The sequence below is a fragment of the Ovis aries genome, chromosome 5 (genome assembly GCF_016772045.2).
Source record: "Ovis aries strain OAR_USU_Benz2616 breed Rambouillet chromosome 5, ARS-UI_Ramb_v3.0, whole genome shotgun sequence".
NCBI classification, from domain to species: Eukaryota; Metazoa; Chordata; class Mammalia; order Artiodactyla; family Bovidae; genus Ovis; species Ovis aries.
Window position 1 is genome coordinate 65708381 of NC_056058.1, and position 21684 is coordinate 65730064.

The following is a 21684-nucleotide window of genomic DNA, read 5'->3' on the forward strand; positions in this document are numbered from 1 at the left end:
TAGGGACTTCCCTGGCAGTCCAGTGAAGATTTTGCTGTGTAGGGGTTGCTGGTTTGACCTCTGGTCGAGGAGCTAAGATCCCACATGCTTCAGGGCCAAAAGAAACAAAACATAAAACAGAAGCAGTATTGTAACAAATTCAATAAAAACTTTGGAAAAGTAGGTAAGCCTTTTTTTCTGTTTTAATCAAACACCCATCAGATGGAGGTGCTTGGACTCAAAATCATGATTCTAAAGCTCAAGCTTTAAACATTATCCTTTATTCCTATCCAAGAAAGATTAAAATATTTTAAGAGGGGGAGCTATGGCCTTCATGGACAATCTAAAAGGAACATATTATATGAAACCAACTACAACCCTAATAGAACAAGTCAGAATGGGGTAGTTACTAGCAAAATGGGCCACAAACTGAGGGAGAGAGAGATATAAAATTTGGTTTGGGTCTAAACTCAGTATGAACGCTCATGTGACCTCCAATTTAATGTTATTAGACTGCAATAATAAATTGTCCAGAATCATAACAAGATGGTAAGGGAAGAGTGTTTTTGTTTTTTTGTCTTGGATCTTACTCAGAACATACTCACAGCACTGTATTCAATGCTAGGTAATAGAATCTAAGAGGGACACCGATTCAACAAATAATTATTAAATGCCAGGTAACATTCTTGATGCTGGGCATAAATATAGTATAATTACTACCTTTGTAGAGTTTAGTCTAGAGCAAGAAAGAGACTGAAACAGGGAAACAGACAAGTAATTACAAATTGTCTTCAGTGGCCTGCAGGGAGGTCACTGACTGAAGGGTGAGAAGGGAACAGACATACCAAGGAGCATAGTGGAGGATGGACAAGTGGCTCTACCAGCTGTCCAAGGGCACAGGGAGGTCTCAAGTCCACAGGAAGGTCTTGTTGAAGAAAACCTCAGGATAACTAGGGTGCTTGTTTTATAATGTGGAGTACCACTATGGAGACTCCATATTACATCACAAGTTACTGGGTGAGACCTCCACCCAGTACATGGAACTAATTTTCAATGACCAGCACCGTGGACTAACCAGGAATCAGGGTGCTTGGGTTTGATCTACAACTCTCTAGGCATGTGGCCTGGACCATGACATTTTTTTTTTTTAAGAAATGGATGAATTTTACTTAGTTTCCCTTTGAGACTTTAACAGAAAATGGTGCGATCCCCTACTTACACTTTTCTAAATTGGACGAAAATTGCTTTACAATGTTGTATTGGTTTCTGCTGTACAACATCACAAATTGGTCATAACTAAATGTACCTTCCTCCTTCAGCCTCCATCCTATCCCTCAATATCATCACAGAGCACCAGGTTGGGATCCCTGTGCTATACAGCAGCTTCCCACTTATTGTCTATTTTACACATGGTAATATATATATGCTAATGCTACTTTCCAAATTCATTCTACCCTCTCCTTCAACTGTGTCCACAAAAGACACTTGTACCCCAGTGTTCATTGCAGCACTATTTACAATAGCCAGAACATGAAAGTAACCTAGATGTCCATCAACAGATGAATGGATAAATAAGTTGTGGTACCTATAGAATGGAATATTACCCAGCCATAAAAAGGAATGAATTTGACTCAGTGATAGTAAGGTGGATAAACCTAGAGCCTATTATACTGAGTAAAGTAAGTTAGAGAAAAACAGGTATCATATATTAACACAAAACTCAGCAGTCACCACAGGATTGGAAAAGGTCAGTTTTCATTCCAATCCCAAAGAAAGGCAATGCCAAAGAATGCTCAAACTACTGCACAATTGCACTCATCTCACACACTAGTAAAGTAATTCTCAAACTTCTCCAAGCCAGGCTTCAACAATACGTGAACCGTGAACTTCCAGATGTTCAAGCTGGTTTTAGAAAAGGCAGAGGAACCAGAGATCAAATTGCCTACATCCCCTGGCTCATCAAAAAAGCAAGAGAGTTTCAGAAAAACATCTATTTCTGCTTTATTGACTATACCAAAGCCTTTAACTGTGTGGATCACAATAAACTGTGGAAAATTCTGAAAGAGATGGGAATACCAGACCACCAGACCTGCCTCTTGAGAAACCTATATGCAGGTCAGGAAGCAACAGTTAGAACTGAACATGGAACAACAGACTGGTTCCAAATAGGAAAAGGAGTACGTCAAGGCTGTATATTGTCACCTTGCTTATTTAACTTATATGCAGAGTACATCATGAGAAATGCTGGGCTGGAAGAAGCACAAGCTGGAATCAAGATTGCCGGGAGAAATACCAATAACCTCAGATATGCAGATGACACCGCCCTTAGGGCAGAAATTGAAGAAGAACTAAAGAGCCTCTTGATGAAAGTGAAAGAGGAAGAGAGTGAAAAAGTTGGCTTAAAGTTCAACATTCAGAAAACTAAGATCATGGCTTCTGGTCCCATCACTTCATGGCAAATAGATGGGGAAACAATGGCAACAGTGACTGACATTTTTTTTTTGGACTCTAAAATCACTGTAGATGGTGACTGCAGCCATGAAATTAAAAGATGCTTGCTCCTTGGAAGGAAAGTTATGACCAACCTAAACAGCATATTAAAAAGCAGAGACATTACTTTGCCAACAAAGGTCCATCTAGTCAAGGGTATATGGTTTTTCCAGTAGTCACATATGGATGTGAGAGTTGGACTATAAAGAAAGGGCCAAAGAGTTGAGGCTTTTGAACTGTGGTGTTGGAAAAGACTCTAGAGACTCCCTTGGACTGCAAGGAGATCCAACCAGTCCATCCTAAAGGAGATCAGTCCTGAATATTCATTGGAAGGACTGATGTTGAAGCTGAAACTCCAATACTTTGGCCACCTGATGTGAAGAGCTGACTCATTGGAAAAGATCCTGATGCTGGGAAAGATTGAAGGCGGAAAGCGAAGGGGACGACAGAGGCTGAAATGGTTGGATGGCATTGCTGACTCAATGGACATGAGTCTGAGTGAACTCCAGCAGTTGGTGATGGACAGGGAGGCCCTGCATGCTGCAGTCCATGGGGTCGCAAAGAGTCGGACAAGATTGAGCGACTGAACTGAACTTGACTGAACAGAATGTAGAAAAGATACTGATGAACCTATTTGCAGGAAAAGAATGGAGATGCAGACATTGAGAATGGAGCATGACATCCGACCTCTCTGAATCTCCCTGGGGCTGGTAGTGAATACCAGACGGTATTAAGTATATGAAAAGCACCCAATATGCAGGGCTTAAAATATGCATTTGCTAATGGCATGTGAATCTCATTATGTTGCTAAAACTTGACATTGGGCTTTCATTTGAGACCTCTGAGGTTACTTTGAATCGGGCTATGTAAAAGAATGACTCAAAAATACAGGGTGAGTCACAGTGGTTTTTAGGAAACTGAAGTCAGATGTCACATCAACTGAAAATTTAAGATTTTCAGTTTAAAATTATCCCATCAGTTGAAAATTCAATTATGAATTTTCAAGTTGACAATAGAATGGGCCACGGTGTTTAACATGATGGAACCCAATACTAGGCTCTGAAAGTTGTCAAGTATCAAAATCTCTCTCAGCGTTAATTTAAATGGCCCATTACACTGATTCAAATCAGGTTCTTGAGAATTACTGTTGGTTCATTAGTGTTTCTCAAATAGCCCAACTGAAATATGGGAGTGATTTTTAAAGCACTTTTCTTTAAATAGAAATTCAACTTTGAGCTCTTAAAGATTCAGTGAGAGCTAATGAACTTAAGATCAATGAAGAAATTATTTGACAGTTATACACATTCTTTGAGTAACGAAATCCCACTGATTGAAGTTTCATATATATAATATCATTGGATAAGCAACAGAGAAATGCAGTTGCTCAGATAGTACAATGGGCCCATTAAGTAGGCACTGAGGTTTCCATTTATCAACTTAGCTGCTCTGGTCCCAGCCTGAATTACTAACTATTCTGTTCTCATCAGTAAGATGGTAGGGTTCCATAGTAAAGGTTGTCTGGCTACAACTCACGCATAGATCTGCTCAGGCAGTGGTTTTCAACCATCATGACATCAATGTCTCAGCATTCTCATTTAGTTTGTGTGGGCATGACCCAGGTTTTGAAAGCTCCCCCATGTGGTTCTTACCAGATTGAAATTTCCTAGTCCCTGACATCAGCCAATCCAAGAACTCCCTAAAAGCAGTTTCTTTAACTAAAATGCCACAAACTTTATGTTCTCTCCCACCAGTTCTTTCTAAGTCATTTTCCTTTCTATTATAAGTTTGTATTATACTTTTCCTCAAACTTAGAACATACACAGTCATTTTAGGTGTTGGTGTCACTGTGAATCTTGTTTCCTAAGAAGGACGGGGGTGCTAACCTTCTATTTCAGTTACCACATACATTACTTGGTTTTTATGATGTTTCGAAGGTCATTCCCCAAAGTAACAAAAGCCACTGTTTCCATTCTCTGAGGATGGGAACAAAATATGATCTAAACACTTGTCTCGGTTTGGAAGTGATTAACGTAGATACTTATGATGAAGGAAATGAAAACAAGAAATCTGGATAAATAATCACTGTTTCTACAAAAACAATTTCAACAAAAAATGAGCTTGAAACAGGGAGAACAAACTGATAATGCCAAGCGCAAATAAATTATTCTCTGAGATTTAAAAACAGACCTGTGATAGCATTTAAAGTTTTGTGGGTATTTTTGATTCATGGCATTCCCAAGTATCACCACCCCATGTTTCACGAGTCCTTGAAATGAAATTTGAGCAGAGAAGAGGAGGTTTCAAATCCATGCAGAAATGTGCCAGAAAAAAGCGGGTTTTGACAGAGAAAACATCTTTCCAGGGTTTTATTAACCAAAGAGACACAACCAGTTTTTCTCCTTGTCATATTCCCTGGCCGCACTAGACCTACGAAACCAAGTCAGAGGGGAACCAGGAGAGTCTGGGTACTTTGGACTCTGGTCAGGACTTTTCTTTGTCCCCAGCTATAGAAAGAGATGATTTCAGAGGACACCATCCTGACTTGGCCAGAACAATAGTTCCTAGTCTCACCAGCCAAACCAACTCAGCTGCCACTCCATAGAAGTGGACTGTTTTGGAGTGTATAAACAACTATACCATTGCCACAGCAACACAGATATACACCAACCATGATCAAACATGCCTCTCACTTTTCCGTTTCTAGCCCTGTAATCCACCCGGTCATTTGATGTTCTCAAACACATTCAAATCAACTTCTCTAACACTCAACTCACAAGACACTGTAAGTGTCCTTTTTACATTGTTCCCTATCTTTGTGGCTGACCATCACCAAACGCTAGAAATCATCCTTGATGCTGATTTGGGTATGATGATGAATGAGTCTTCTCTCACCTGCATAACCATAGACTCCTATCTCCTTTTCTTGCACTGATAAAAGAATGAAATTAGAACATTGTTTAACACCATACACAAAATAAACTCAAATTGGACTAAAGATCTAAATGTAAGACTAGATACTATAAAACTCTTAGAGGAAAACATAGGCAGAACACTTTGACACAAATTACAGAAATATCTTTTTTGATCCTTCTCCAAGAGTAATGGAAATAAAAGCAAAAAGAAACAAATGGATCCTAATTAAACTCAAAAGCTTTTGCACAGCAAACCATAAACAAAATGAAAAAACAACCCACAGAAAATATTTGCAAATGATGGGATCAACAAGGGATTAATCTCCAAAACTTACAAACAGCTCAGCTGGCTCAATGTCAAAAAGAACAAGCAACCTAATAAAAAATGGGTGGAAGATCTAACTAGACATTTCTCCAAAGAGGACATACAAATGACCAAGAAGCACATGACAAGATGCTCAACATAATTATCAGAGATATGCAAATCAAGAGAGATTTCACCTCAGACTAGTCAGAATGGCCATCATTAAAAAATCTTCAAACAATAAATGCTAGAGAGAGTGTGGAGAAAACACTGTTGATGAGAATGTAAATTGTTACAACCATTAAGGAGAACAGTATGGAGGCTCCTTAAAAAGCTAAAAATAGAGCTATATAATCCAGCAATCCCACTCCTAGGCATATATCAGAGAAAACCATAATTTGAAAAGATACATGAATACCAATGTTCATTTAAGCACTATTTACAATAGCCAAGATGTGGAAGCAACCTAGGTGTCCATCTACAGATGAATAAGGAAGATGTGGTATATATACACAATGGAATATTATTCAGCTGTTAAATGGAATGAAATAATGCCATTTACAGCAACGTAAATGCACCTGGAGATTATCATACTAAATTAAGTAAATCAGAGAAAGACAAATATCATTGTAACTCTTATATGTAGCTAGTCACTAGAACCTCTTGGTGATTTAGTCACTAAGTCGTGTCCAACTCTTGTGGCCCCATGGACTGCAGCCCACCAGGCTCCTCTGTCCATGGGATTTTCCAGGCAAGAACACTGGAGAGGATTGCCATTTCCTTCTCCAGAGGATCTTCCCGACCCAGGGATAGAACCCAGGTCTCCTGCATTGCAGGCAGATTCTTTACCAACTGAGCTATGAGGGAAGCCCAACTCTTATATATAGAATCTTAAAAATGATACAAATAAATTTATTTACAAAAGAGAAACAGACTCACAGACTTAAACAGTTATCAGAGGGAGTGAGGGGGGTGGGGAAGGGATAGATTGGGATTGGCATGTACACACTGATATATTTAAAATAGGTAACTAACAAAGGCCTAGTGTATAGCACAAGGAACTCTGCTCAGTACTCTGTAATAACCTAAATGGGAAAAGAATTTGAAAAAGAATATATATATGTATAAGTGAAGCACTTTGCTATACACTGGAAACTAACACATTGTTAATCAAATATATTCCAATATAAAATATTTTTTTTAATGGAAACACTGAGAAACATTTCTTAACATAAGAAATGAAAATAATTATTATTTGCCAGCCTTTAAAGGAGAGTTGATTTTACTCTACAGTTTCCAAGTCCATCATTTGAAAAGCCAGAAACCTGGACCTCTAGAGTACAGTGGTAGAGTAGTGCAAGTCCTTTGACCAGTTGTTCTGGTTGAAAAGAATTAAAACCAATGGCAAAAATATTTTTAAAATATTTTAAATGTATTCATGAGCTAGAAATGATGTATTAGTCACAGTCCAAAAGCTAAAACATAGGACCCCAGAGAAGTAATCTGAGCATGGAAATCACCCATAACTTTATAGATTTTACTGAACTAGAAGAAATTCAGCTTGTTTTATGGACTGAGGGAACATGGGAACATGAGAAAAATCTCAGTGTCCACTGAATGGAAGTAATCCATTTAGAGATACCACAGATTTAAATGGGACCCCAATGTACCAAACCCTCAATGTACAGATGAAACAGAATTCAGCCTACCTGGTCTTGCCCTCCTCTGACTTTTCCACCCTGAGGATTGCAAGGGAAATAGCCAGTTTTTAACTTCAGCACTGGAGAGAAAAATTTCTCCAAGGCTTGGTAACTTCAAATTGAGCCTCCCTCTGCCTGAATTCATATTACCTGGTTGGTTCCGAGACCTCAAGGAAAGAAATTAGTTTACACTAGGCCCAAACTTAAGGTGGCATCAGTGACCAATGGAAACAGATGCAAACCCTCTCTAGAGAAAATCACCTTAAAAGTAGGTCTCTGATAACTTCAGCAAACTAAGATCCAACACACAGAAAGCCACAGAGGCAAAAAGTATGGAATGTCCTCAGAAGCAAGGCACCATGAGCAAGAGAGCATTGAAACAGGTAGCCAATTTAGATGCACAGAAGTTTCCAACATGAGAATTAGCAGAGAAAATATAAAGTAATATGTTCACTATGAGTAGAGAAACAAAAGAGAATTGAAAGAATAAAAAACAAAGGAATATAAAAACGGCTGCACATATATATGGAATTTAGGAAGATGGCAATGACGACCCTGTATGCAAGACAGGGAAACAGACACAGATGTGTATAACGGACTTTTGGACTCAGAGGGAGAGGGAGAGGTGGGATGATTTGGGAGAATGACATTCTAACATGTATACTATCATGTGAATTGAATCGCCAGTCTATGTCTGACGTAGGATGCAGCATGCTTGGGGCTGGTGCATGGGGATGACCCAGAAAGATGTTATGGGGAGGGAGGTGGGAGGGGGGTTCATGTTTGGGAATGCATGTAAGAATTAAAGATTTTAAAATTTAAAAAATAAAAAACTAAAAAAAAAAAAAAACGGCTAACAACTGAGCAATAGAGATTTTCTAAAAATGGAAATATAATCTCAAAAAGCAAAACTCCACTGGATGTGATGAAAAATAATAAAAAGAAAATTAAACGAACATGAGACTGTGTCTAAAGAATCATCCAGGAAGCAGAGAGGCAGAATAATGTGAATGTCTAATCCAAGATTCAGCATGAAAAGAGAGAGAACAGAGCAAAAACAATTTTCAAAGACGTATCAGCTGAGTGTTGTTCAGAAGTGATGAAAGACATAAAACTACAAATTTAGAGAGTAGAAAAAAATTCAGGGAGAGTAAATAAAATTAAATCCACATCTAGGCACATCAAAATAACACTGCAAAAGAGCATCTGGAGAGCAAAGAACAAATGGAAATTCTAGAACTGAAGATAGGTTGACAGCTGACTACTTAACCACAATAGTGAGAACCAGAATACAGAGGAATAATCCTCAATTCCTGAGGGAAAATAACTATCAGCACAGCGTGACGCATCCAAAGAAAAATCTCTTTTACCAAAGAAGGTGGATTAAAAAATTATTTCAGAAAAATAAAACTGAAGATTTGCCCCAGCAAACTCTCACTAAAAGAAAATGTCAAAAATTTTCTTGATTTTAAGAAAGGGAGGTTTACGAAGACAGAAAAAATAAAGATAGAAAGTGGAAATGCATATTAATAGATCTACATAAACATTGAATAAGCAATAATCTGGCTGGATTAACACAGAACCGAAAAACCTAATAGTACATACAGATAAATCAAGAATATTTGGATTGTTACATTTTAAAAGAAAATCCATTAAAGACTCAATATTATTAAGGTATCCACTCTCCTCAGAACTGATCTATGGATTCAACATAATCCCAATCAAATTGCCAACAGGCCTTTAAGACGAATGGAAAAGGAAAGAATCTAGAAAAGTTAAACCAATGTTTTCCTTTTGCAAAAGCTAAAGGGCTCACTTTAGCTAATTCTGACTTCTTCCAAAGTTGTATCAAACAAGACAGTCCGGTGTTAGCATAAGGACAGACAGGGAGGCCTGGCATACTGCAGTCCATGGGGTCACAAAGTGTTGGACACGGCTGAGCAACTGAACTGAACTGAGGCAAATAGATAAATGGAACAGAGAGTGTAAAAATAGGTCTATATAGGTATGGTTAATTGATTTTCAACAAAAGCATCAGTGCTATTCAGTAGAAAAAAGATTAATTTTTTTTCAGTAAATGGTGCTGGAACAACTAGATAAACCTACTGGGGAAAAAGTGAACCTCAACTCTAAGAAACTAATTCACAATGGATTATAAATCTAGATGTAAAACTAAAACTATAAAGCTTCTAGCGAAAGACATGGAACACTAATGTATCCTTGGGGTAGGTGATGATTTATTAGGGAAGGTACAGAAGTACTAAACATAAAAATATGATAAATTGACACTCATCGGAAGACATTATTTAAAAATGAAGGAAGTCATCGATTGAGAGAAAATACTTTATACAGATAGATAAATAGATTTTAGATATAGGAACATATTCAGATATACATGCATATCTGAATTTTCTGAAAATGTATCTGAAATTTCAGAGATATGTTGATATATACACAACAAAAAAATTTACCTAGCATATACAGCAAACCAATAACAAAAAAAACCCACAAATAATCCAATGGTTTTAAAAAAAAATTGCACAGAAGTTTTAAATAGATCTCTCCCAAAAGAACATCTTTGAATACCCAATAAACACATGAAAAGCTGCTCAACATGATTAGTCAACAAGGAAATGAAACTTGTAAAGAAAAATCATTTTATAGCCACTGGAATAGCTTTAATTACATCAGTATTTGTGGTAAGAATATAAAATTGCACAAGTATCTTGGAAACCAGTTTGGCAGTTTTCTTATTGTATTAATGTATGATGGTACAAAATTCGGCAGCTTAAAAAATAAGACATTCATTATCTCAGTTTCTATGGGTCAGAAATCTGGGTGCAATTTAGTGATGCCTCTCACTCAAGAGCAATTATCAGGTTGCAGTTAAGCTGTGGGCCAGGGCTGCGATCTTTTCAAATGCTTGTCTTGAGGAAGATCTATTTATAAACGCAGTTGGTGGTAAAACTCAGCTTCCTGTAGACTATTGGATTGAGGGCCTCAGTTCCTCACAGGCTAATAGGCTCCCCCATTTTCTCAGATATCTTCATAGGGCAGTGCTCAGCATAGCATCTCTTTGAGTGAGGGAATGAGAGCACAAAGCCAAAATGGAAGCCACAGTCTTTTTTTAAGCTAGTCTCCTAAAGTGACATTCTGGCACACTTTACTTGTGTAGAAGCAAACCACTATGTATACTTGCTCCTTGGAAGGAAAGTTACGACACACCTAGATAGCGTATTAGAAAGCAGAGACATCACCTTGCCAACCAAGGTCTGTATAGTCAAAGTTATGGTTTTTCTAGTAGTCATGTATGGATGTGAGAGTTGGTCCATAAAGAAGGCTGAGCACTGACGAATTGATGGTTTTGAATTGTGGTGCTAGAGAAGACTCTTGAGAGTCCCCTGGATAGCAAGGAGATCAAACCAGTCCATCCTAAAGGAAATCAACCCTGAATATTCATTGGAAGGACTAACGCTGAATCTGAAGTTAAAATACTTTGGCCACCTGATGCAAAGAGCCAGCTCATTGGAAAAGACGCTTGTCAGTGGGAAAGACTGAGGGCAGGAGAAAGGGGCCGCAGAGGATGAGATGATTAGATACCATTACCGACTCAATGGACATGAGTTTGAGCAAACTCCAGGAGATAGCAAAGGACAGGGAATCCTGGCGTGCTGCAGTCTCTGGGGTCACAAAGAGCTGGACTTGACTTAGCAACTGAACAACAACATATCCAGCCCACATCTAGGAGACAGAATCACCTAAAAGCATGAATACCAGGAGGCAAGGATCTTTGGGGATTATTTTAGCATATCTTAGCACATTTCTTAAAGATACACCTATGCTATAACCTAATAGTTCTACTCATAGCTACTTATTTTAGAGAAATGAAAAATTTTATCCTCATAAAGATGTATGCAATATAGCCCCAAACTCAAAACAACCAAATATCTACTATCAAGAGACTCAATAAAGGGTGCATACTTTCAGTTATAAGCTGAATGAGTTCAGAAGAGCTAGTGTACAGCACAGTGATGACTATAGTTATTAAATAATACTGTATTATATGTTTGAAATTTGCTAAAAGAGTACATTTTAAATATTGTTACCACATGGGGGAAAAGGTAAATATGTGAAGTGATGGATAGGTTAATTAACTGCAAGAATCGGTTCACAATATACACATGTATTAAAACATCATGTGGTACAAATATAGACAATGTTTATTTCTTAGTAAAAGTTAAAAAAACCTGTGCATTTCATTGTATGTAAATTTTTCCTTAATAAAAAGACATCTGAAATTTTTAAAAAATACAGTTAATATGAGAGACACATCTAAAATATAACCATACAGAATGGATGATATTTAAAAGAATAATGTGTTCAAGGAAAATACTGACAAACAGAACAACTACACGAATAGGCAAAATGGCTTTTAAGGCAAAAAACATAAGAAGTAGAACTATTTTATACATGGAATCCTAAGCTGATGTGTATTTAATAACATACCTCTCTTTATAACTGATAAATCAAACAGGTATATATCTTGAGTTAATAGACATAGAACATAGCACCAACAACTGCAGAACACATGTTCTTTTCAGACAGGCATGAATATTTGTAAAAATTAACATATACTAGACCAAAAATCTAGTCTCAATTTTTAAATAATTTATTTATTAAAGAGGATATTTTCAACTATTGTAAGATTATTAGTTTAAAACTAATGAATAAAGTATACAGTAGAACTATATACTAGAAAATCTTACATATTTAGAAATTAAGGAAAAGTCCTTCTATAAAACTTACCAGAGGAGAAATTATACTAAAATGGCAAAATATTCACACCTATATTATTAATATTTCCTTGGTATGCTGCCCCCCAGATGCATATCCTTAAATGAAAATATTAAAAATTAAGAAGGCAGAACATTTTAATTAACTAAGGCGGCAACACATTTTAGAACTTAGAATAATTCTGCAGTTCTATTTAGAACAAAAGACAAGGGAAATTCAAGCACAAGAAATAAGCATAACACAGGGTTGACAAAAGCAAAAGTTAGCTCTTTGAAAAGACTAATAATTGACAGTACTGCTCAAGGGGAAAAGAAGACACGAATATAAATATTTGGAACAACAAAAGACATAACTACAAATGCTGGGGACAGTTTTTAAAATGAAAATATTATAAAAAGCTTTGCCAAGAAGTTTAAACCTCTCTATGAAATGAAAAAATACCAAGAAAAGAGATAACTTGCCAAAGTCAACCTGAGAAGAAGCATAAAATATGTATAATCCTGTAATTAACTTTAAATGGAAAAATATGTCATTCAATGCCCAGGTTTATCAATGATTTTAAATATACAAGAGGTAAATAAATCTAATCTTCCATTAAAAATTTCGATAAAGTGATAGAATTTGACAAAGATATTGATGATATATAATGACGTTAGTGAAGTGAAAGTCACTCAGTGGTGTCCGATTCTTTGCGACCCCATGGACTGTATAGTCCCTGGAATTCTCCAGGCCAGAATACTGGAGTGGGTACCCTTTCCCTTCTCCAGGGGATCTTCCCAAGCCAGGGACTGAACCCAGATGGTAAATTGTCTGCCTACAATGCGAGGGACCCGGGTTCAATCCCTGGGTCAGGAAGATCCCGTGGAGAAGGAAATGGCAACCCACTCCAGTATTCATGCCTGGAAAATCCCTTGGATCAAGGAGCCTGGTGGGCTACAGTCCATGGGGTCGTAAAGAGACAGATATGACTGAGTGACTTCTCTTCTCCTGCATTGCAGGTGGAATGACAGTGTTAAGGTAATACCAAAAATTGAGTGGATTATTAAAAAATTAACATAACTCACCACATTAATATATTAAGTATATTATCTCAAAATATGAAGAATATAATGGTACTTGATAAAATTCACAGTAATGAATAATAGAAACTCTTGGCAAAATAAGAATAGAAAGGGACTCTCTCATCATGATAAAAAGTATTCCAGGGGAAAAAATAAAACCCTAGAACAAAGAAGTTTTACTTAATAGTGAATTTTTTAAAGCTTTCCCTTTCAAGTCAGAAAAAGGCAAGGTTGCCCTTTTCTTACTATTAATTAGCACTGTATTGGACAATCCTAGACAGAACAGTATAGAAAGTAAAAGAAATGAAAAGTATAAGAAATCAAAAGATATAAAACTCTCATAAAATATCTAGTGCCTACCAAGTAAACCTGGGTTGGGAAGATCCCCTGGAGAAGGAAACGGCAACTCCCCTCCAGTATTCTTGCCTGGGAAATCCCATGGAGGGGGACCTGTCCATGGGTTCCAGAAGAGTCAGACATGATTTAGCAACTAAACATAACAAGAAAACCAGAATCAACCTGTGTACAAATTATGAAAAATAAGATAATTTGTTGTTGTTCAGTCACTCAGTCATGTCCGGCTCTGTGACCCCATGGACTGCAGCATGCCAGGCTTCCGTATCTTTCACCGTCTCCTGGAGTTTGCTCAAACTCATGTCCATTGAGTCGGTGATGCCATCCAACCATCTCACCTTCTGTTGTCCCCTTCTCCTCCTGCCTCATTCACCTAGGTGTTAACTATAAGATCAACATATCGAAAACAACAAACAAAAACCTGAATCTCAATACAATAGGAAAAAGAAGTGTAAGAGAAATACTTTTTAGCCAAAATATCATTTTCAGTAGCCACAAGAGATATGCTGAATCCACATAGGAAAAAAATGTCTAACTTTATTGAAGTACATCTAAGAAAACTTAGTAGAGACAGATGAATCATCATGGAGAGAACAGAAATCCAACCAAAATTACAACAGGTCTTCCTTCATTTGATGCTGAAATTAGGTAGTTAGAATAAGAAAAGGAGTCCAGAAAGGCAGTGGCTAAAAGACAAGGAAGGGGAAAGCCTCCAGCCCAATTTTGGCTCCTCTTTTTATGTTTTTTGTTTTTTTTTTTCTCCTCCCCCTGGGCCTGCCTTATGTAAATTGGGCTAGCCAGGAGTGCTGTTTGTTTTATCTGAGGTCCTCACTCCGTCCTGGGACCTTCCTTTGTTCTAGTTTCATGGGCTTTTCCCTTCCTTGTCTTTTAGCCACTGCCATTCTGGACTGCTTTTTCCTATTCTAACTACCTCACAGTTGTCTTGAAAAAGTAATGTAAGAGGACTTGTCTTATGAAATGTAAAGAATTTATAAGTTGTAGTAAGTTAAAACACTTAATTGTTATCACAGGGATAGATGAATAGAATAATGAAATAGACTAGAAAGACCCATAAGTGTCTGGCAACATCATTTATGAAAGACCTAAATATAGGCTTTTCAATATATGATGTTGAGATCCTTCACCTGCATCTGTTTTTACCCCAATCTCAGACCATACACAAACATGAATACCCAATGAATTAGAGACTTAACAAAACATAAAAGTTTTAAAAATAATATTGAAGAACTTTATGGTTTCAGTATAGGGAAGGATTTCTCAAATAAGACACAGAAAGCACAAATGCTAGAGGAAAAGATAAGAAAATTTGGGGCATTAAAATATAAAACTTTGTTCACCCAAAGATGCAAAGCATAAAATGAAAAGATAAGCTACTGCCTCAAAAGAAGGAATTATCAATACATATCAATTGTTTTTGCTAAACAATTATTTTTGAGAATACATAAAGCATGATTATAATTCACACAAAATCACACACAAAAAAAGACATTTCACTGAAGAAGAGTCCCAAATGGCTCACTAGCAAATAAAAAGATGCTTACCTCCATTACTAAACGAGGAAATGCATATTTAAAAGACAATAGCATCCTATTTCACACTCATTTCATAATAAACAATATCAAATGCTAGCAAGAAATAGAAATAAATAGAATAAACTATATACATTACTAGTGGGAAAATAATAAAGCTATAAATAAGTATACCCTAGGAGCTAGCAATGTCACTCTTCACCAGTGTGTCCTAAAGAAAATTTACAAATAAACACCGGGATGCACATCAGAGATGACTTAGTAGAAAAAAAACAACTTGGGATCAATCAAAATGTCCAGCAAAAGGATGGACAATAAATCATGATGTGTGATTAACCCGAGGGAATCAAATAAATTATAGCCGGGCATGGCTGTTCCTCAGGAACAAACTGTTGAGGCCAAAAATAAATAAATCACTAAGTGGAAACATTCTGTGCATAAAGCTCAAAAACACATGATAGTGAAGAATTTATCATTTAAGCAGGCAAATGTAGTAATGTAATAGTACAAAGAAAAGCAAGAAAACAGTAAGCAAAATTCATAGTGCTAGTTACTCTTGAGAGAAGGAAATTGATAGAATTAGGAAAAGCAGCTCAGGGAATTACAAATAATTTTTTTTGCTAAGTAGGTGGTGAGTATACCTGGGTTGGGAAGATCCCCTGGAAGAGGGCATGGCAACCCACTCCAGTTTTCTTGCCTGGATAATCCCATGGATGGAGGAGCCTGGCGGGCTATCCATCGGGTTGCAAAGAGTTGGACATGACTGAGAGACTAAGCACACGCACGCACGCACGCACACACACACACACACACACACACACACACACACGCACGCAAGATCTATGGCAATGTCATGCTTTTTACCATATTTATATTTGGAGAAACCTTTGCATCAATTCCAAAAGTTTAATGATTTGAAATAAATTTTTGTTTTCTACCAGTAGCTCTGGCAATAATAGGCCAGATTAGAATATCAGCTGCCTCCTGTCTAAAGCATCTCCATCACTTGCCATCTATGATTGCTCAGAGACTAGTTTTCCTTCGAGCTTTCTTATGGGTCACTCACTGACATAACCTATCCAGTCTTTGTGGACATCTGGTATGACAACGTTGTTTCAGAGTAGTGGTTCTCTAAGTGTGGTCCCCAAACTATCAGCTCAACATCACCTGTGACTTGCCAATAGTGCAGGCATTCAGGCACCACCCTGAACCTACTGTATATAACTCAGGGGAGCCTGGCAGGGGATTCGGCTGCTCAAGTTTGAGAACCACTGTTCTGGACAACACAGGCTAGCCTTAGGCCTCCTCTCCTAGACTTCTGTCTATTTTCAGGCTCTTTCAGTCCTCCCAGAGGAGTACATTTGCTCCTATCGGGAGCTGTATTCATTTCACAGAGTCTTCACCACCTTCCAAATCAGGAGGAAGCCTCCCTCCATTTTCCCTGCTCAATAACCAACTAAGCAGTTGAGTCATGGTTGTTAATCTACGGTCAGAAATTGACTGAAATCACCACAAAGTGCTTTATCTGCTCTGTGCAGGCCCTCAGGGCTCTTGTAGGAGCTTTTGTCACACTGGAAAGATTTAGCCTGTGCACATACTATTAAGTTTGCCTGAACAATAAAGGATGGTAAGATGGGGTTTGAAACACAAAGCCAGTTACCCTTTGGTCTCTGGCCAAGGAATTGCTATTTCTACCTTATTGGAGCCTTTGACACTAGGAAGCAGAGTAGCCGTGTTTCTTGTCACTTCCAAAGCTGTGAGAGGGAAAGAGGCAGCGGTCATTTCTAAGTTCACTTCTCTGGCCTAGGAGCCCTCCTACTAATTTCAAAGCCCATAGGAGGTGGCGAGAGTAAAGGGAATTCCTAAGCCTGTTTGAAAAGCCAAAGCTCCAGCTGATAAAGTTCTCCAGGCTCCAAACATTGTTTTTCTATCTTGAAATTTTCCCCTCAACTATCATTTCGTATCAGCCATTCACCTTGAACAATATATATCAAATAGGAACACATTCACTGTATCCTGAATTTGATGTCACTGATGTCAACCGTTTCAGTAAGTTGTGAAAACCATTTAGGGTAGGAAATAAGTTTCCCTGTCACCTTACCCTTATTTACAGAGGTTGGTTTTGGAAATAAAAGTGCTAATTCCATGAAGAGAGAGTTGGCACTTACTTACACAGCGTGGGGTGAAGACCTAAGGCACAGGAAAGAAGTCCAGTTTTCCTGGCACTGATATTATACACTGGACAACACACTTGGGTTTGAATCTTGGTTTTTCCCTTTTACTAGATGTACAACCTTAAGCAAGTCATTCACCTTAGTCTCCCTTGCTTGTACAACCAGGACTAAAGGAGTGCTGAAGGCATAGGATTTTGTCAGGATTAAATGAGATAACAGGCTTCCCAGGTGGTGTGATGGTCAAGAACCTGCCTGCCAGTACAGGAGATCCAGGTTTAATCCCTGGGTCAAGAAGATCCCCTAGAGTAAGAAATGGCACCCCACTCCAATATTCTTGCATGAAACAATCCATGGGCAGAGAAGCCTGGTAGGCTACAGCCCATGGGGCTGCAAAGAGTAGGACACAACTGAGCACACACATACCCAAAAGAGGTAACACAGTATACAACACTTCCCGCAGAGCCCAGTCACCTGCTAAGTATTCAATAAAGCATAGCTGATGTTTGTGGCAAGAAATAATACTAACAAAATAGGTCAGACCAAGCTGTCAATGGTTGGATATATCCAGTAGCTCCTATATTTTCTAAGAAACTTGCAAGGGTTTTGATAAGTGGCATATTCAAAACTGACTTCAGGAAGATATATTTGTGTGTGAAGTACACTGGGAAAAAAAGGAGGAGTTAGACACAAAACTTGGGAGGTTTCAGTAGTCCAGATTAGAGGTGAACTAGTATATTGAGGATGGAGAAGTCGTGAATTACTCTCAGGGCAGGAATAGAGACCCAGTCGTAAAGAATGGGCATGTGGACACAGCTGGGGCAGGAAAGGGTGGGACGATCCGGGAGAGTATGAGCGACATATATACTACCACGTGTGAAATAAATAGCTAGTATAAGGTACAATGAGTTCAGCTTGAAGCTCTGTGGTGACTTTAGAGGGATGGGATGGTGAGTGGGTGGGTTCAAGAGAGAGGGCTATATGTATACATAGAGCTGATTCACTTCATTGTATAACAGAAATGAAGAGAACATTTTAAAGCAATTATACTCCAATTTAAAAAAAAAAAAAAGCTGAGTTAACCATTGTAATAAGGGAAGGAGAGAAGGTCAAAGGAAAGGGAAAGAGAGAATATGGTTTGAGGACTGTATCAAGGTGGAGAGTGCCATTGAGAAGATGGTGACCGAATGTGGAGGTGAGTAGGCAGTATTGTCAGAAGGGTAGTTTATGCCATGGGATGAATATTAGTGAAAACAAAAGGTTAGGCAATGCTAGGATAAGGGGGATGAGTCAGCCAGACCTTATAGGAGAGAAGCAAAGAAAATGGCAGAAAACCATCGGCAGATTTTAGAAGTAAGCTATAGGAAGAGCTCGACTGAGTTGGATTAAGTCCTAGACAAGGCTGAACTGCAGGGACATCATTCTATGCTGTTCTAGTGACAAGACCCCCCCCCCCCACTTCCTTGCCCAGATGTTCTAGTGAGAAAAACTGCAGGCAAAAGAAGTTTGCCATAAATCAAGATGGAACCATGCTCAGCTCAGCACCAACATGGTAAAGATCTTGTGAGGAGGAAGGGGTAGGATGGGGGATTTTTGCCACACACAAAGGGGTGAGGTCACAAGGGAAAGGAGGACTGAAAGAGAAGCTCAAGCCAGCCCTTTCCAGAGGACTAGAGACTTCAGGGACCCAGACCTGGGAAACGGAGAAGAACCCTTTGTCGGCACCTGGGCAATATGGCTTGGAATCACTCAGGGTGGCAACCTACTGGTGCCTTGCTCTTCTTGCCACTTACTGATTCACATGAGAATGTGCCCTACCCATGGGGGCTGGTGGAAGCAAAACAAGGAGTCAGTGGTTGGCAGAGAGAATGACGTGATGTTCCTTTTAAACATGTTCAAAGTGTTTGAAAATTAGGAATGGAGAAATATAAATGCAGAAAATTGATCTGATTTAGAGTGGTTTGGTGGCCATTGCCGAGAGCTATGCTTTCTAAGTTGGAGTGTTTTATTTGTAACAGGGAAGAGGATCTTCATTCAGTTCAACTGGGTGATAGTGTTAAAATCTAGAATACTTATAGGATGACTTTTAGTTCATATTTTTTGCATCAAATAAGATAGGCAAAAAACTTTCTATGAAGCATTATCCTCTTTTGTGCCAATAATTAGCACAGAGTGTGGCTGATTCTTTCTCTCAACTTAATTTGCATACAATAAAATTCACTGGATAGTATAATTAGTCCAAAAAGTTCCTATAAACACATGGAGGTATGTAACTACCACTGTAACCAAGACAGAGAACAGTTCTGTCACCAAAAAAGCATCTACCCTTTATAGCTGAATCACTTCCCTCTCACTCCTAGCAACAACTTATCTATCCTGAGTCTTCTTTTGACAACTGCCTATTTAAGAAAGGCCTGAGATTTCTTTATGACTTGCTAGTGTCATAACAACAGTCACAGCAGTAATAGTAATGATTAACACATATTAATCATACATTTCCAATGTGCCAGGCACCACTTGGAGCACTTTAGACATGAGGAAACTGAGGCTTTAAGAAATTTTGGAAAAGAGAGGAGGAAAGGACTTTCCAAGGTCATACCATGGCAGCTCCATGGCTTGGGTCAATCATGTCCAACTCCTAGGTCTATTCTCTTAACCTCTACCTGTTCCCAGGAAGACACAAAGTAGGGCAAACTGGAGAGAATACCTGCCAATTTCAGGAATCTCAGCTTAGACTTGAAATTGCCTTACTCTAGAGATAACTTATGTAAGAAGTTGGTTAATCATGCTAATAAAGCAACAATCAACTAGGTGTAAGACTGAACAAAACTAGGAGCCTTAAACACCTTCCTCACAATCTTTATGGTATGCAATGAAGATAAAGCCCAGATATGCTATGTCCACCCTAATAAAGTTGATCAGGCATGTGAAGCAAAGGTGGAAGCACTTTCTCATCAGATACTGGTGTCATCTCAATACTCAGAAGCATCAGCTTCCTCCTAAATTTACTAAAAGAATGAAATGCGATCTTGACTCTTAGCCTTGTGTATATTTCAGGTTGGAGTCCCCGACCCGGTCTCTGGTGATGGAGGCCCCAAAAGGAGTAGAAATAAATGCAGAAGCTGGCAACATGGAAGCCATCTGCAGAACAGAGCTGAGACTGGAGTCCAAAGATGGAGAGGTAGGCGTGAGAGGGACAGAAGCCCAGAGAGACACAACTCCAATGAGCCAACGATTCTTCTAAGACACATCACTGCTTTGCCTCTGAAGTTGATCATACAGTGTAACAACAAAAAGAGCCAATTGGGAGGTTTTATTTCTGGATCACATATATTGAACAGCACAATTATAAGCCAAACCCACAACCCATAAAAGTTATGACTCATTATTTGTAAAGTGCTCAGCTAATAGCGCATATTATAAAAACAGAATTATAAGGACAGCTGTAAAAATGAATGCTAACTCCAAACCCTCTCATCACCTTAAAATAGATTTAGTTGGCTGGTATAATTAAACTCTAAAACACATGAGACTATTTAAAGAGAAGCTTAGTTTACTTGTAGTCATTTTTAAGTGTACACTGCATGCGTCTACTTTCACCGAAAATGGAAAAGTAAGATCTAACAGCTATCCCAAGTCAGAACAAGTCAAAACCAGATAGGCAACGAGAGGCTAAGAGACGAAAGGCTGCAAATATTCATTCTCTTACCCCAATACAGTCTCACTTTGGTGAACAGAAGAGCTGCTTGTGTTTTTGCAAGCAAGGTAAGCCAAATCCCCAAAGAAAATACAATTCAAATGCAAACTTTTGAAAGTGCCTTCATCCTATTCATAAGTGAATTTTTCTATTTAAGATTTTTTTAAAGAGGAAAAATGAGTTTTTAAAGCAAAACTCTATTCCACTTTCCATTTCTCCTTAGAGGTTATCAGTCTCCACCTACCTCTGTTCACTAAGCCCGACTTTTGATTGGTTTGGCATGTGCTATATTTGTTTTAACAGAGCAAGTCAGATAGAGCTTTCAGTTATCAAAACTCTCTCCACAGACAGCTGCAGACTCCAAACCACACACATTTAGAAGGAGTGACTACATCACAGATGCAATTTATAGCTATCAGGATCTGGACACTGGAGGGATCAATCATAATCCTGACATTTAAGCAAGAAGTGCTGCATGTTCTTGAAGCCCCACCCCATACCTAAATGTATAGAGAGGCTGAGAATAGCAAAGAAAAGAAAATGGTAAAGGAAATTGTTACCCTACCATTTCCACATTTACATCACTCTAGGAATCCGTTCACATTCCACATGTTATACTATTACAAGATACTAATATATACATGATGTTGCCAGTGCAACACTGTCTGACTA

At 38.3% G+C, this 21684-nt stretch overlaps 1 protein-coding gene and 1 long non-coding RNA gene across 8 annotated transcripts in view; one reads left to right on the forward strand and one right to left on the reverse strand.

The window, feature by feature from the left end:
* Positions 1 to 21684, forward strand: part of SGCD (sarcoglycan delta) — a 1058523-nt gene that overhangs the window by 1028129 nt on the left and 8710 nt on the right. For all 5 annotated transcript variants that reach the window (XM_060415950.1, XM_042250671.2, XM_060415951.1 and 2 more), the window contains one exon: positions 20373 to 20496. In XM_060415950.1, the coding sequence (XP_060271933.1) occupies positions 20373 to 20496 (124 nt within the window). The remainder of the gene's footprint in view (positions 1 to 20372; positions 20497 to 21684) is intronic.
* LOC105611754 (uncharacterized) overlaps positions 1 to 21684 on the reverse strand; it is a 206166-nt gene that overhangs the window by 18125 nt on the left and 166357 nt on the right. The window lies entirely within an intron of this gene.